General features: G+C 54.5%; 5 protein-coding genes across 5 annotated transcripts; 2 read left to right on the top strand and 3 right to left on the bottom strand.

Moving 5' to 3' along the window:
• Positions 1-154: 154 nt before the first annotated feature.
• Positions 155-776, bottom strand: N7482_002731 (gamma-glutamylcyclotransferase family protein; the record flags this gene model as incomplete). Its single annotated transcript, XM_056684856.1, has 2 exons — positions 155-687; positions 749-776. The coding sequence occupies 2 exons, from the start codon at positions 774-776 to the stop codon at positions 155-157; spliced, it is 561 nt and encodes a 186-aa protein (XP_056548462.1).
• Positions 777-1,048: 272 nt separating this feature from the next.
• N7482_002730 (signal peptidase complex subunit SPC3) lies at positions 1,049-1,942 on the top strand (the record flags this gene model as incomplete). The annotated part of the gene is made up of 2 exons (XM_056684855.1): positions 1,049-1,194; positions 1,321-1,942. 2 exons carry the CDS (start codon positions 1,049-1,051, stop codon positions 1,940-1,942), a joined length of 768 nt encoding a protein of 255 aa, XP_056548461.1.
• A 361-nt stretch (positions 1,943-2,303) lies between these two features.
• On the bottom strand, positions 2,304-2,806 carry N7482_002729 (YqaE/Pmp3 family membrane protein; the record flags this gene model as incomplete). Its single annotated transcript, XM_056684854.1, has 3 exons — positions 2,304-2,469; positions 2,533-2,608; positions 2,758-2,806. The coding sequence occupies 3 exons, from the start codon at positions 2,804-2,806 to the stop codon at positions 2,304-2,306; spliced, it is 291 nt and encodes a 96-aa protein (XP_056548460.1).
• Positions 2,807-3,445: 639 nt separating this feature from the next.
• On the bottom strand, positions 3,446-4,936 carry N7482_002728 (protein kinase PKP2; the record flags this gene model as incomplete). Its single annotated transcript, XM_056684853.1, has 4 exons — positions 3,446-4,231; positions 4,290-4,572; positions 4,632-4,751; positions 4,818-4,936. The coding sequence occupies 4 exons, from the start codon at positions 4,934-4,936 to the stop codon at positions 3,446-3,448; spliced, it is 1,308 nt and encodes a 435-aa protein (XP_056548459.1).
• Positions 4,937-5,832: 896 nt separating this feature from the next.
• Positions 5,833-11,285, top strand: N7482_002727 (ubiquitin-specific protease UBP15; the record flags this gene model as incomplete). The annotated part of the gene is made up of 16 exons (XM_056684852.1): positions 5,833-5,841; positions 5,912-6,032; positions 6,151-6,198; positions 6,252-6,396; positions 6,469-6,626; positions 6,690-6,879; positions 6,939-7,047; positions 7,108-8,055; positions 8,115-9,224; positions 9,279-9,593; positions 9,650-9,779; positions 9,861-9,917; positions 10,249-10,439; positions 10,547-10,735; positions 10,864-11,143; positions 11,275-11,285. The coding sequence occupies 16 exons, from the start codon at positions 5,833-5,835 to the stop codon at positions 11,283-11,285; spliced, it is 4,011 nt and encodes a 1,336-aa protein (XP_056548458.1).
• Between the last annotated feature and the right edge of the window lie 2,884 nt (positions 11,286-14,169).

Raw genomic sequence — 14,169 nt, 5'->3', positions numbered from 1 at the left:
AGGAGACTCGGGATCTGTGATGTATCTGTCTGTCATGGATGCCTGAGATACGTGCATCTGCAGCGTATGTTTCGTTATAACTTGCCGAGTACATTATTGGTTCTTCAACCGAGCACTCGCTCACCTCGAATTCTAGATCTATATACTTCTCATTTTACCATTCGCTTTCTTTTGCCCCAACCCACCACGCCAGCTTATCCCGCTTAAACGTTTCGAAGTCCCATTCCGTCTCCTCCAGCCTGTCCCGGCCCGCAACCCAAACATACGTAGCCGCAGTCACTTCATCGCCTTCATCAGCAACATGCGATCCGGCTGCACCTAACATATCCCGTAGGTGCCGTTCCGAAGTAGACCTTGTCTCACCATCCTCATGCGCTAATGCGCACAGGGTGCGGATCGTGACAGTTTTCTTTATGTACTCGCTACCCTCGTACTTGTCCAGGCGATATATATCCCCATCTGTGAGCCCATAGATCAGTACACCCAGCACGGATGTCTTCGTCCCAGGCTCCGAGGACTCGGTTTCGCTCTCAGGCACGATCCCCGGGTAGTCCGCACCCCGCACTCGATGGCGCCGGTGGCCATGCAGTATGCCGGGCTGGAAGCGGACGAGCGCTTTTTGCCATGGCTCGGGATCGGGGCTGCCGTGAATTACACGGTGCAGCATTTGGGGTGCCATCAGGGTTCCTAGGTCCATTGTTAGTTTCTGTTGATGTTGATCGGGGTCTGCTGTGACTTGGGCGATTACCATAGCAGAAGAGGACGTGGTCGCCCATAGTGAGATGCCGACCCGGCAGTAGAACACCCAAGTGAGGCGATTAGGTATTGGCAGCGCAGTTGTGATTTACCCCAAGCTATGAATGGAGTTTGAAGCTTAAATTTAGGGAAAGAGCAAGAAGAACCCCGGTCGTTCTCGATGTCGAGTATACAAAGCCGCGCTTATCGCACCCGCCGATAAGCCCCAAACACGCCCAGCTGGCTTCATCCGCCCTTGCCAATCACCCTCCGTAGACCGCGGACCTCGTGGACTACGACACTCCCCGGCGCAATGCATTCCTCCCTCAATCGCGCGCAAGCCGTCTTCGGCTTCTTCACCACCGTTGCTCTGGTCGTAGCCGGGCTCGCCGCACTCTCAGTGCTCCTGTTTCCCACAGATGCCGCGACAGCGTCGGTGCAGCTGAAGAATGTCCAGGTGTAAGTTTCCCCAGCTGTGCTGCACCACGCACGCCAAAGAGGAGTTAAGAGAAGAAGGAGAATCGACGAAGCGATTTGCAACGCTTCAACCGATCCAGGCTAATGACACCTTCCCCATGCCAACAGCAGCAAGGGCCGACCGCATTACTACTCCACGAAGCGCGAAGAATACGCCCAGATCCGCTTCGACCTAGACGCCGACCTCTCCCCACTGTACAACTGGAACACCAAGCAGCTCTTCGTCTACGTCTATGCCTCCTACTCCTCCTCCGATAACCCCAACACGCAACTCCGCGACTCCGAAGCCGTCATCTGGGACGCCATCATCCCGGCCTCGCCCTCTCCCTACTCCTGGGACACCCTGAAAGAAAAAGTCACCACTCTCCTCCCAGCCTCGCTGACCTCTTCTTCCTCATCATCCGGCAAGCGCACCCCTAAGCGCAGCACCAAGGCCGGCGCCAGCTCTAAGAACAAGAACAAGAAGGCTGAGTCCCAGACCCCAGGTGTCCTGCGGCTGCGCGGCCAGAAGGCCAAGTACCAGATCAGCGATATCACGGGCCGGCTGGCGGAGCGGCAGAACGTGACGCTGTCGGTAGGCTGGAATGTGCAGCCGTGGGTGGGCGCACTGTGGTGGTCGCCTGGCTCTGGGGCGATTCCGCGGACAGAGGGACAAGTGGTGCGCAGCGAAGCGTTTGAATTCCCAGCGCTAAAGGGGAAGAAGGTTGAGGGGAAGGAGAGTACGCAGTAGAGTGGGGGCGTGAAGGTTCTTTACGCTTTTGAATGTTGTTTGGGACTTGAGTTGGGAAAAGAAGCATCTACTATACGAAATACAACATCAACGGTTCTTCCACGTACTCTATCAATACTTCAATGGAAGAGGAGTAGGTGGGATATCGGACAATAAAACAAAATTCGCTGTCGGTGAAATCGATCAGACAGAGCACAGACAGGGGCTAAGAGTTGATAGCTCCTCGAGTAGCAACACGTCTGTCTAGACGGGCAGAATAACGGGCAGGACCATATAGGAAGCACCCCCAAGGAGGCAAGGACAGATGCTAGCAAATCACAACACAATCGCATGCAGAATCAAGGCCAGTACGGCGGATATTTCACACCGTGCCATAGTTCCGCACCTTCGTGTGGCCGCCGCTCTGGATGCGATCAGAGTACACGCCAGGCGCAGGTTGCTGAGTGGAGCGAGTCAACGGATCCCGGTTGCGGCGCTCGTAGTACACGTATTCCAGGTAAAAAGCATGGATGTGCCCTGGGAAGTATCTGCGAAGCCGGAGAATGTTAGTGGCTCTCAACGTGGACGTATAGTCTGGGGTATAAACTCACCCGAGAATTGTGAGGAGGACGTTGATCCAGAAATCAACGCCGCAGCCGGAAATCAGGAAGACACCGAGTGGAGGGACTGGGGGGGATGTTAAACTGGTACATCTGAAGGTTGACTGCTTGGCGCCTAGGCAGCAGAGACGTCCTGTCCCACGTTGGGCCTGCCCCGCCGGAGGGAACGGGGAATCTCGTCGAAGAGCGCGATCGCAGTCGGTCAGGTGGACTTACTGAACAAGGTGATGATGATAAGACATAGCATTGAACAGGTACCCGCCATGATGGAGTCGAGTGAGTAAAATTTGTAGAGTTGAGGGGTCGGTGGTGGTGGTGGTGGTGCAAGAGGTGGTGGTTACTATCAACTTGACTGGGCTTCGTCGGAATGGTTGAACTCGGCGGTGGGCTAGGAGACTGAGGAGGAGGGTGGCGAAGAGGAGGGAGATATAAATAGGGGTGTTGTCGTCCTTACGACAGTTGATGCGTTTCCTGATCGAATGATCGGCGAAAACGTCAGAGGGTGGTGCTAGGTCCGTCTTAGGTAAATTTAGCCTGCGATCCACACCAACTCTACTTAGTTTGGTAGGTTGGGAGTAGCCTGGGCCAGGTAGTCCAGTCTGGTCCAGTCTGGTCCAGTGTGGTCCAGTCTGGGGGTGATTGGCAGGTATATTGGCAGGTAGCTTTTGGCTGTATCTTGGTAGGGCTGATCGGGAGCTGCCGATTGTCTCGATGACGTCATCCCGGACATCCCTACTTTGGGGATGGCTGGGCGAAAGTACTTGCTTTCGTGGTGACACACGGTACACTCGGTACACACTCCATCGCACAGCTCCAAAGAGACATGAAGTACACAGCCAGCCGAAAACATGGGGGAGGGCGAACGCAAAGCACTGAAATCCGGGAAATACTCAGACTTGCCCCCTCACACTGCATCGATGGCCGCCCGCGTCGTCACTTGCTCATTCTTGTTCCCCAGCTTCGAGATCTGCAAAAAGGCATCCACACCATACCCTTCCAAGCTGTGTAGCTCCAGACTGCCCGCCCAGTATTCGGCATACACCCGGCTCATTGGCAGTCCCATGCCCAGACGCAGGTTGGGCGGTCGCGAGGTCAGCGAATCCAGTGACCCCTCGTGCCAGGCCGCGCGATCATGCTTGCGCTCCGACCCTTTCAACTCCTGCATGGTCGCCGCCATAGCGGGGACTTGACCCAAATTCTCGAGCCGAGCCTGCGTGCGCGGCCCCTTGCTGAAGGACCACAAATACGGAAGGATCTCGCGCGGGATGCCGCCGCCCTGGTCGGAGATGCGCAGGATCACGTGCTGCGGCGTCTCGCAGATAAGCACGTCGATGGGCGGCGGCACCTGTGAGGAGTTCTGGTATTTCTCGATGACAGCCTGCACCGAGTTGCGCAGCAGCTCGCCAACAATGTATTCCAGGTGGCTCAGGATGTACGGAAAGGTAGCCCCCAAATGACCCTGGACGTTGATGGCGGGGAGCTGGGTGGATTGCGAGGTCTGCCGCATCAAGTCTTGCGCTACTCGTCCGCACCGTTCCACAACCTCCTTGGCCTTGCACTTCAGGAATACTTCACCGATAAAGTCGGCGTTCATGTCCGTCCGCTCGTGTGAATCTGGGAAATGCCACGGCGAGTTGAAGGTCTCGGTGAGGGCAAGGTGTTGCTCTGCGATGACGCGACGAGATATTCTCTGGGGTGGGCTGTCAGTCAAGCATCTAAGCTGGGGAACAGTGGGGTCATCGGCATACCGCTCGCAGAAGGGTGTTCATGAACTGATCCATCTCCTCTGGCGGCACAAGGCCCTGGCATTCCAGGACCCCCATCGCCAGGTTGGGGATTACCACCAGGTGCTCTTTCAGCATCTCCCGGAGCACATCACAAAATCGGTCGTTGTCATCGAGACTGCGGATTTCGGGGATCACCCGGGACCGTTCAAATGCTTTATAGTACAACTCGTAGACAAGGGACAGGTGCGGGTTAGCGACGACAACGTAGGGCAGCTGCTGGATATCTCGCAGCCGGTGTGCGAGCCTATACATGGCAAAATCAGCCGCGGGTTCTCATTGCAGACCCTCTTGTGCAGGACTTACCGAGTCGGTAGCTCGGTCCGCACATAGTTCGCCGAGCTGATGAGTCGAGGTTCCGTCAAGGTACGGCCGAAGAAAGTCAACTGGCGCAGGCTAATTGGGCGGATCTGGCGCTCAACCCACCTATCCCGCAACGCGGCACGGTCAGTACAGAGACCTCAAATCAGCGGGAGAGCTTGTGAATCATACTCATCCAGAGCGGAGACGGGCCGCCATGGCGGTGGCTGCTGCTGTACGCCCGAGTAAAAGCGCGGCTTCGGGGCCTGTCGAAGGCTATTCCAGCATCGAGCTGAGCAACTCGACCGCATTGTACTCCATAAAGTCCCAGTCCGTCTGGGGGAAGGAAGGAGCCATGCGATGGCGTCGGAATGAGAGCTGCTTGCATGTGCTGCATGCTGCGGAGGGCGGTGAGGCATGTGACATGGCTAAGGTTCCCTCGGGCTGAAATCGGTCGGTTGGAACTACACAGTCGCACTCGTCGTCTTCAATGTTTGTTGTTTGGTGGCTGTGGAGACATACACTGAGGCTTCCCCGCTACACTCTGGTAGGAGCGATCCAACGTTGAGTGCTGGGGTTAGGCAACCGTTGGCTCTGTTAGTGTCGTGGCTGCCGCTAGGGTCTGAAGCGTTCGCCTACATGATCCTCCCGACCGGGGTCTGGCCCAGAAGATGGCCGATACGTGAGGCCTGTGGTTGGAAGTAAACAGATGATAGTCCATATACCTATCCTCCAGCTAGTTCACTCCTCATATCCAGCATAGTAGCTGTTGCTATGGGTTAGTTGTAATCGTGGTCGTTACATCCATTGGTCCATTGGTCCATTACTCCGGGTCTGGGGAGAGCGCAAGTAGATCACCACCATCCACACCGGCTTTCACAAGCAGCCACCACCCTCAACCGTCCTTTGCAACGTATCCTGTACGAGATCCTCTGCGTGAATCCTCATCCCATCTCTTCCTCTCATCTATATATTATCTTCATCGTGTGTGCTCGCCGAGCTATCCCCCTCCGTCGTCACAGGGAACCGTCACTGCCGAGCCTCCACGGGCTCCGCCACCGCTAGCTTCGGACCCTCTCATTCTGCTGGTTCAGAAGAAATTCCTCCCGACAACGACTCCCGCCCTCACCGTCGTCTTTCTCCCCATTTTAACCCTTGCCCCATTCCGACAGGTGTCTTCCGGCTGGACGGGAGGGCCCCTTTCGCCATGGAAAACGTGAGTTGCTTCACCGTGCCCCTCGCGTGTGTCGTCATTGCAGATCTAACCGTGCACCTCGACTACCCAGCTCGCGGAGAACGAGATGCTCGTCGACGACTATGAGCAGTACCCCAATGAGAAGACTGATGTCGTCGTTGTCTCCCGCTCTGGCTCCGACGAGCCTGAGCCCGCGCCCTCTGCTGCTGACCGTACGTTTCTTTCATCTCCTCCCGCCCCTCTCCCTCGCCCCCTCCCTTGAAGCCTTGGGGTCAAGCGAGAAGAAACACAACTTAGATCCTATGAAGACCGACGTGATGCGATCATTAGAGCTGGTCATGATCACTGGCTTGAGGGGTCACGGGGCAATCTGCCCCCGTGTGTTACGATGTTTGAGAAGATGGCTGACCGATGTTTCAATTATGCCTTAGATGCGGCGATGATGGCGCGAGTCCTCCCCAAGAACTCCGACCTCGAGACCATAGAGGAGGTATATGATACATGGCATATCCAAAACTGGAGGAAGATGGACAAGAAGTCGCATGGCCCGGTCTTCAAGTGCGGCGGATTTCCTTGGTGGGTCGGCTTCTTTTTTTCTTTTTCTCCTGGACACCTTCAAAGACGGATTGAATGCTGATACACGGACAGGCGCATTCTGTTCTATCCCTACGGTAACCACTCGGAGCATGCCTCCTTTTACCTCGAGCATGCGTGGGAGGGTGAGCCGCCGGAGAACTGGTATGCCTGTGTGCAGTTCGGGCTTGTGCTGTCTAATGTGAAGGACCCCTCGATCTATGTCTCTCACGGTAAGGATACAATCTCGATTTCTGGATTTGGTCAATATGGTTATGCTAAGTGTTGACCTCTAGTTGCGACCCATCGATTCACCGCTGAGGAGGGCGACTGGGGCTTCACCCGGTTCTATGATCTCCGCAGTCTGTTCAACGATGCGTGGGAAGGCAAGACTGTTCCGCTGGTCCAAGATGAGGAGGCAAATGTGTCCGTGTATGTCCGCGTGGTCAAGGATCCCACTGGTGTCCTCTGGCACACTTTCCAGAAGTCGGTACACCCTTCAACGTGTCTCAACAGCTTCGATCACAGCGCTAACGGTGTTTCAGCTACGACTCCAAGAAGGAGACTGGTATGGTGGGCCTTCGCAACCAGGGTGCTACTTGCTACCTCAACTCCCTTTTACAGTCGCTATATTTCACCAATTCCTTCCGCAAGGTATGAACCAGGTATCTTTGCCCTGTTTTGCCCCCGTGGCTACTGACCCTATCCACCCAGGCGGTATATGATATCCCCACCGAGGAGGATGCTTCTTCCGAGAATAGTGCTTGGACCCTCCAGAGACTCTTCTACAATCTACAGACCATGGATAAGGCAGTGTCGACGACTGAGCTGACAAAATCCTTTGGCTGGGACTCTAGGCAGGCTTTTGAGCAGCAAGATGTTCAGGAGCTGTCGCGAAAGCTCATGGAGCGCTTGGAGGAGAAAATGAAGGGCACTGTTGCTGAAAGGGCCTTGCCTGAGATGTTCGTGGGCAAAACCAAAACCTATATCTCTTGCATCAATGTTGACTACGAGTCTTCTCGCGTCGAGGACTTCTGGGATATCCAGCTGAATGTTCGGGGTAACAAAACTCTGGATGACAGCTTCCGGGACTACATTCAGGTGGAGACCTTGGAGGGGGAGAACAAGTACGATGCTGGCCCTCCATACGGTCTTCAAGATGCCAAAAAGGGCGTGATTTTCGAGAGCTTCCCGCCTGTCTTGCACCTTCACCTCAAGCGATTTGAGTACGACCTTAACGCTTTGACGATGATGAAGGTCAACGACCGCCATGTCTTCCCGATGGAATTTGATGCTGCTCCTTATCTCTCGGAAAATGCTGACATGTCCGAGTCCTGGGTATATGAACTGCATGGTGTGCTTGTGCACAGTGGTAGCCTGGACGCCGGTCACTACTATGCATTCCTGAAGCCCACCAAGGATGGGCACTGGTACCGCTTCGATGATGACCGAGTCAACCGTGCCACTGAAAAGGAAGTCTTGGAGGAGAACTACGGAGGAGAGTATGAATTTGCGAACGGGACGGCCGGTGTTCGTCAGCCCTATACGCAGAAGTACTCTACCAAGCGTTCGATGAACGCCTACATGTTGGTTTATATTCGGAAGTCCCGTTCGGCCAATGTTCTCCCCCCATCACCAAGGACGATGTGCCTTCTCATATTGGTAAATCTGAATAATTCTGATACTTCGACTGGGTTGGCTAACTTTTGACCCCAGAGCAGCGCATCGCCGAAGACCGCGCAGAGATGTTGCGAAAGCAGAAGGAGAGAGATGAAGCTCATCTGTATATGAACATTGGTGTCCTGACGGAGGAGACATTCCAATCTCACCACAGCTTTGATCTGACCAGCGCGGATCTCCCCGCTGATGACCCTGCTCTCCCCGCACAATACCGTGTTCGTCGGTCCAAGAAGGTCAGAGAGTTTGCCGAGGAGATTGCCGAAGAGCGTGGTCTCGACGTGAACTCCATTCGTTTCTGGGTCATGGTCAGCCGCCAGAACAAGACCACACGGCCTGACCAAGTCATTAAGGATACCGAAATGACAGTCGAGGACGCTTGCGCCAAATTTGGCACTCGAGGCAACCTCTTCCGACTTTGGATGGAGGTGGCTCCTGCGGGTTCCGAGGCGTGGTCCGACAGTGACTCCGTTCTAGTTTTCCTGAAGAACTTCGACGTGACAACGCAAACTTTGTCCGGTGTCGGACCCGTTTATGTTCGCAAGAACCAGAAGGTGCAAGAACTGGCGCCTATCATCCTCTCGAAGATGAACTGGCCTGCCGGGACAGATTTCATGCTTTTCGAGGAGATCAAGCACAACATGATTGATGCGATGAAACCAAAGCAGACCTTCCAGCAGTCAGAGATCCAGGATGGCGACATCATTACCTTCCAGCGGACTATCAAGGATTCAGAGCTCCCGCCCACCGCGCTTTACACCGATGCCAAACAATTCTACGACCACCTTCTCAACCGCATGGACGTCACCTTTGCCCCTATCAAGGCCGGCGATGGTGACGAGTTCACTCTCACGCTCAGCCGTAAGATGGTCTATGATCAGTTCTCGAAGAAGGTGGCGGAGCATTTGAATGTGGAGCCTACTCACCTTCGATTCGCCCCTGTAATGGCCAGCACCGGTAAGGCCAAGGCATTCCTGAAGCGGTCTACCACTTCCACTCTTGCTCAAATTCTCAATGGCCAATACGGTGCTTATGGATATACCATGCATCGGTCCGATGCCCTATACTATGAGGTTCTGGATATGAGTTTGAGTGACTACGAGAGTAAGAAGTGCTTCAAGGTGACACTGCTGTCAGAAGGCATCACGAAAGAAGTAAGTCCCTCTTGTTTGCAGATTTGTTACGAATACATTACTAAGACCTTATAGGAAGTGGTCGAGGTCCTGGTTGCCCGCAACGGAACTGTCGCTGAGCTTCTTTCGGCTTTGCAAAGGAAGGCCAATCTCGATGAGAAGACCCTTCAAGAGGTGAAGATATTCGAGGCGCACAGCGGAAAGCTCTACAAGGAGCTTCGGGATGATACCAATGTGTCTGCCATCAACGAATACTCTACGCTTTATGCCGAGCGGGTGCCCGCCGAGGAGCTCAACATGGAAGACGATGACCGATTGGTCGGTGCTTTTAACTTTGATCGGGAGCCCAATCGTACTCATGGCGTGCCGTTCAAGTTTGTTGTGAAGCCGGTTCGTGCTGCTTGATCGCCCTTTCCATGCCTACCGGGTCGCTGACTATCTCGCAGGGTGAAATTTTCAAGGAGACTAAGGAGCGACTCTCCAAGAGGACTGGTATCAAGGGCAAGCCATTCGAGAAGATAAAGTTTGCCGTGGTCCCTCGGGCCTCCTTCTCGACCCCTAAGTATCTGGAAGATGGTAAGTGCGGCTGTTATGGACTACACCCGCTTAACAGTCCTTTTGGTTTATTCCGAGAGCAACCGCTAACCGTGCCCCTAGATGATATTCTCTCTGATGTGATCGGCCCTGACGACTACCTTGGTCTTGACCACCCCGGTAAGAGTCGAGGATTCTGGGGCAAGAGCGAGAGCTTCTTCATTCGATAAAGTAATTTCCGGGGCGCTGTGGGGTTTGGCGGGCGGGCTAGATGCTGCAATCCGGTACATGAGCAGTGGACAGCTCGATGCGATGATCATGCCTCTTCTTCTTCATCTCAAATTTTCTTTTTCTTTTTTACTTCTTTCTTTCTTAGTCCGACGTGTTCCCCATAGTTCTATAGTAGGAGTAGAGGCGGCCCAAATGCCGGACGGGTGCAAACAAGACAAACACTATCCTCTCCCCGGTCCAGCTGTCCCCAACTCCTGAGCGACTGACACGCGACTCCGAGACCCTGCGATTTCCCGTCAATCATCAAACCCCTCCCCAGGCACAATGCGGTTCGCTCTCCTCGCTGGCCTGGCCTCCTTGGTCTCCTCCGCCAGTGCAACTGCCCTGACATACAGGCTCGAGGCCAACGAGAAGGCATGCTTCTACACCAACGTGGAGCAGGCCAATGCAAAGGTGGCTTTCTACTTTGCGGTCAGTCTTCCTTCAATGTGATCCTTTTTTTGGTGCCGCAGCCATCTGTCTGCGAGACATTTCCAATGCCGTGGTAAGCTGTTTCTGACAAAGGGTGGTTTGTGCAGGTCCAATCCGGTGGCTCCTTCGATGTTGATTTCGCTGTCACTGCACCCGGCGGCAAGGTCGTGATGGATGGAACAAAGGAAAGACAGGGCGACTTTGTCTTCACGGCGCAGAGTATTGGCGAGTACCAGTTCTGCTTCAACAACGAGATGTCCACGTTCGCCGAGAAGATGGTTGATTTCGAGATTGCCGTATGTTGTTTACCTCCTCGAAATAGATCCCCCAGAGCACCCCTCCTTCACCACCCCCTCCCAATTCCAACCCTCCTTACTCTCTACATCCCAAAAGCCTCGCTGCATGCTAAATTGTTTGTGTTCAGGTCGAGAACGAGCAGCGCGCCCAGCTCCCCTCCCGCCAGGGCGCCAGCCCCGAGCAAACCACCAACCTCGAGGAATCTATCTTCAAGTTGTCTGCGCAGCTGTCGACAATCTCCCGCAACCAGAAGTACTTCCGCACCCGTGAGAACCGCAACTTCAGTACTGTCCGCAGCACCGAGCGCCGCATTTTCAACTTCAGCGTGATTGAGAGCTTGATGATGGTGTCGATGGCCGCTTTGCAGGTCTTCGTGGTGCGCTTCTTCTTCCAGGGCGCACGGAAGGGTACGTCCTCTTTTGCATCTCCTTGGAATTGGTCCAGTCCTTCGGTACTTGGTGCCAGAAGCTCCGGTTCACTACAGTATCCTCTGTTGGGGCTGAGTTCGAGATAGTTTCGATACTAACGTTCTTGCCAGGTTACGTGTGATGAGCATGAAGTTAATATGATGCATTTACTTTTCTCCTTTTGAGCCAAAATCTTCGGCGTGTCTACTGTCCTGTGTATCCCACCCCTCATGCTATAATACGCTACGTACTAGAATCATTCACCTTTCAATTGAACCGAAAACAGTTTTCGTGTCCGAGATGACAGCGATCTCCTCTCCCATGATACTCCGCGACTAGCGGCTTGCATTCCGGATCGAGTTGCGCCGAGTGACGCCCCTGATGAGAGTAGCAATTCGGACAGCATCGATATCAAAGACCCAAGTATCCCAATGCTTCGCTCTTTCCCCGAGTCTAAGTCCTCCCTTGCTAAGGCAGTGTCAATTAGGATTGGCGTTCGAAACTACCATCTTCGAACGTGTGTTAAGTCTCGAAGGAGGCAAACGTCCGAATATGGTACATTCCATTCCAGCGATGGTCTAGTTGGTATCGCCTTTGAACAGCAAGCAACTCGGGCCCGAGAAAATGGCCAAGAATCCCGGCGACTCTTCTTCTTACGTGGTGTATTCTGACCCTTGATGATCAACCGGCCCCAGAAATCAGCAAGAATCAGGAATTGGACGACCGGTGCGCTGCGTAGTTTGAAGGTCGCCGGTCGAATCGAGTCGGCTCGAGCTTGGATTCGTTCTGGCATGTCACGAGGTGGCGATTCTGTCCTGATCATCGTCCTGGGAGGGCCCCGGCCCGGCAATGCACAGCCTAGCACCTTGCCAAGGCTATACCCTTTTTCTGACCAAACTGTCAATGGCCACTGCGACGGCGACGGGGCTGATCTATCGCCCCCAAGACTCGAGATTTCTGGCCTTAGTATGGTTAGCCTTCGGGGGTAAGGGAGGGATGAGTGTTGAAGATGTCTAGGAGGAACCCAGCGCGTCTCCTGAGAGGCCGGCGATGCACCACGATCCGTTCGCCATCCGGACAAAACAGGTTTCTGGACGGTCTGGACCATCAGCCCTGAATGAAGGATGGAGACACGACATGAGCTCACAGACAACATCGAAGGACTCGGGCAGGAAACCCCATCTGAAGCATCCCCAAGGCGGAAGGTTCCACCATAGACACGGGCCAATGTCCAGATGGAGCCAATGATGCAACAAGGGGGATTCTGGAAGACTACGGGACCGTGGGATATTCCCATGGCGTTAAACCCAGCCGCCGTGGTTCGATGTATTTCATACCGCGCAGTCCGATAGCCGGATTGATTTCATATCACTAGTTCGACCACTAGTCTATGTGACCGTACATCACCATCCCCTCTCTGCCGGAATGCCGCCGTTTCCCTCCAGCCTGAGGAAATGCTGTGATATCATTGTGGCAGGACGGCCACCGACGGGTCCTGACTAGATCGTCATAGTCGCCTCCAATCGCTGTCCGTGTCCACCGGCGTCTAGATTGTTCATAGAATCGTCTGAACCGGGGAACCGGAGAGGAATCCCTGGTTGTCAGGGTCAGGAGATAAGGTGCCAATGTTCACAAAGTATGGACATGGTCGCGGTTCCTCGACCGTGATTATGGTCATGACCGCGTCGGGCAATCTCCTGACTGGCACCCTGGTGATGCGTTCATTTTCCCCACGAGATATGGCTCTGGAAGTTTGGGTCTGCATGGTGCGTGTCTCCGCGAGACACTGCTAGACTGTGCCCTGGCGTGTTTCTGATTGGAGCAGCGCTCAACTTGTCGCCGCCAGAGGTTTCTTTTCGGCGATCAGACCTCCGGGGTACACGCTGCCGACCGGGCCCCATAGAAGGCATACCCAGGGGGCCCGCTCGGCCGCTCCACAAGGTTCTTTTGACTTACGACATCGCACAGGACGTCTCGTGCTAGCGCTGATACCACCACAGCATCATCCCCTCCTCGGCCGGAGTTGACCAGCTCATTGGGGATTGTGGATGCAGGATGCAGCGACAGCTGTGGCTTTTCGTTGGGATGCTCACCTATCTCCTAAAGGGAACTAGTCAAGCAAACTATCGGTGCTCAGTACGCGCGAATTCACTTCACAGAAGCACACACTCTCTCGAGCTAGCCCATTTGAGCCGTCCTGTGAAAGCTCCGCAAAAGAACTCTCGGTCCAATCCACATCTGACGACATCGCATCGCCTCCCCGTCCAAGAGGATGTACGAACAGACACTGGGGCCAGAAAATGAACCGCACAAGACAGATTCCGCGCACATCCACGATTGGGACAGCTGTTTTCTGAAAGTGGAGAGAAGTCGGAGCCGACGATCTTTCGACCGACGGGACTCTATTCATCATGTGCACGAGATGCTCTGTTTCTTTGCCTCCCCCGCTGAGATGGCGAATAACGAGTTTCCAGACCCCCGGTTCGGTGCCAGCCGGGGCCTCTCACTGGCCGCAGTGATAGCTGTTTTCTCCGCTTGGCTTGGGCTCCGAATGCTTCGGTAGGTAATTCTCGAAGTGGGTAGAGTTGGTCCCTGCCCTTTTCCACTATTCTCCACGTGCTCCGTATGGATGGAGTATATCTGAAGAGTTTGGTCGTACGGTTCGCCACATGTTGTCGCGGGCTCCTCCGGGCGGCGTCGGTCCCCTATACGTGGACTCTCGTCTACCCGGCCCACTGTTCTACATGATCTAGAGCCAGATAGGAAACCGGTAGTATCTCGTAAGTCCTTTGGCCAATGATTCTGCAGCGGATATTTTACTATCTAGCCATCTCCATCGTTCTTCACGGCTGGGAGAGGAGGTATACCCGACCAGCTAGGGTTTCTGACGTCAGGTTACATTGCTGCCTCAGGCAACCAAACGACCAGACTCGAGAGGAGGTCCAACGAGAGAGTGTCCTGTAGTGTCGTTATCCACTGTGGCTATTTGGTTCTTGCACGTCTGGGCGATCGGGCTGGGCGATCGG

This window comes from Penicillium canariense (genome assembly GCF_028826845.1).
Source record: "Penicillium canariense strain IBT 26290 chromosome Unknown utg000001l_segment0_segment0, whole genome shotgun sequence".
Lineage (NCBI taxonomy): Eukaryota > Fungi > Ascomycota > Eurotiomycetes > Eurotiales > Aspergillaceae > Penicillium > Penicillium canariense.
This window is presented reverse-complemented; position numbering and strand designations above follow the sequence as displayed.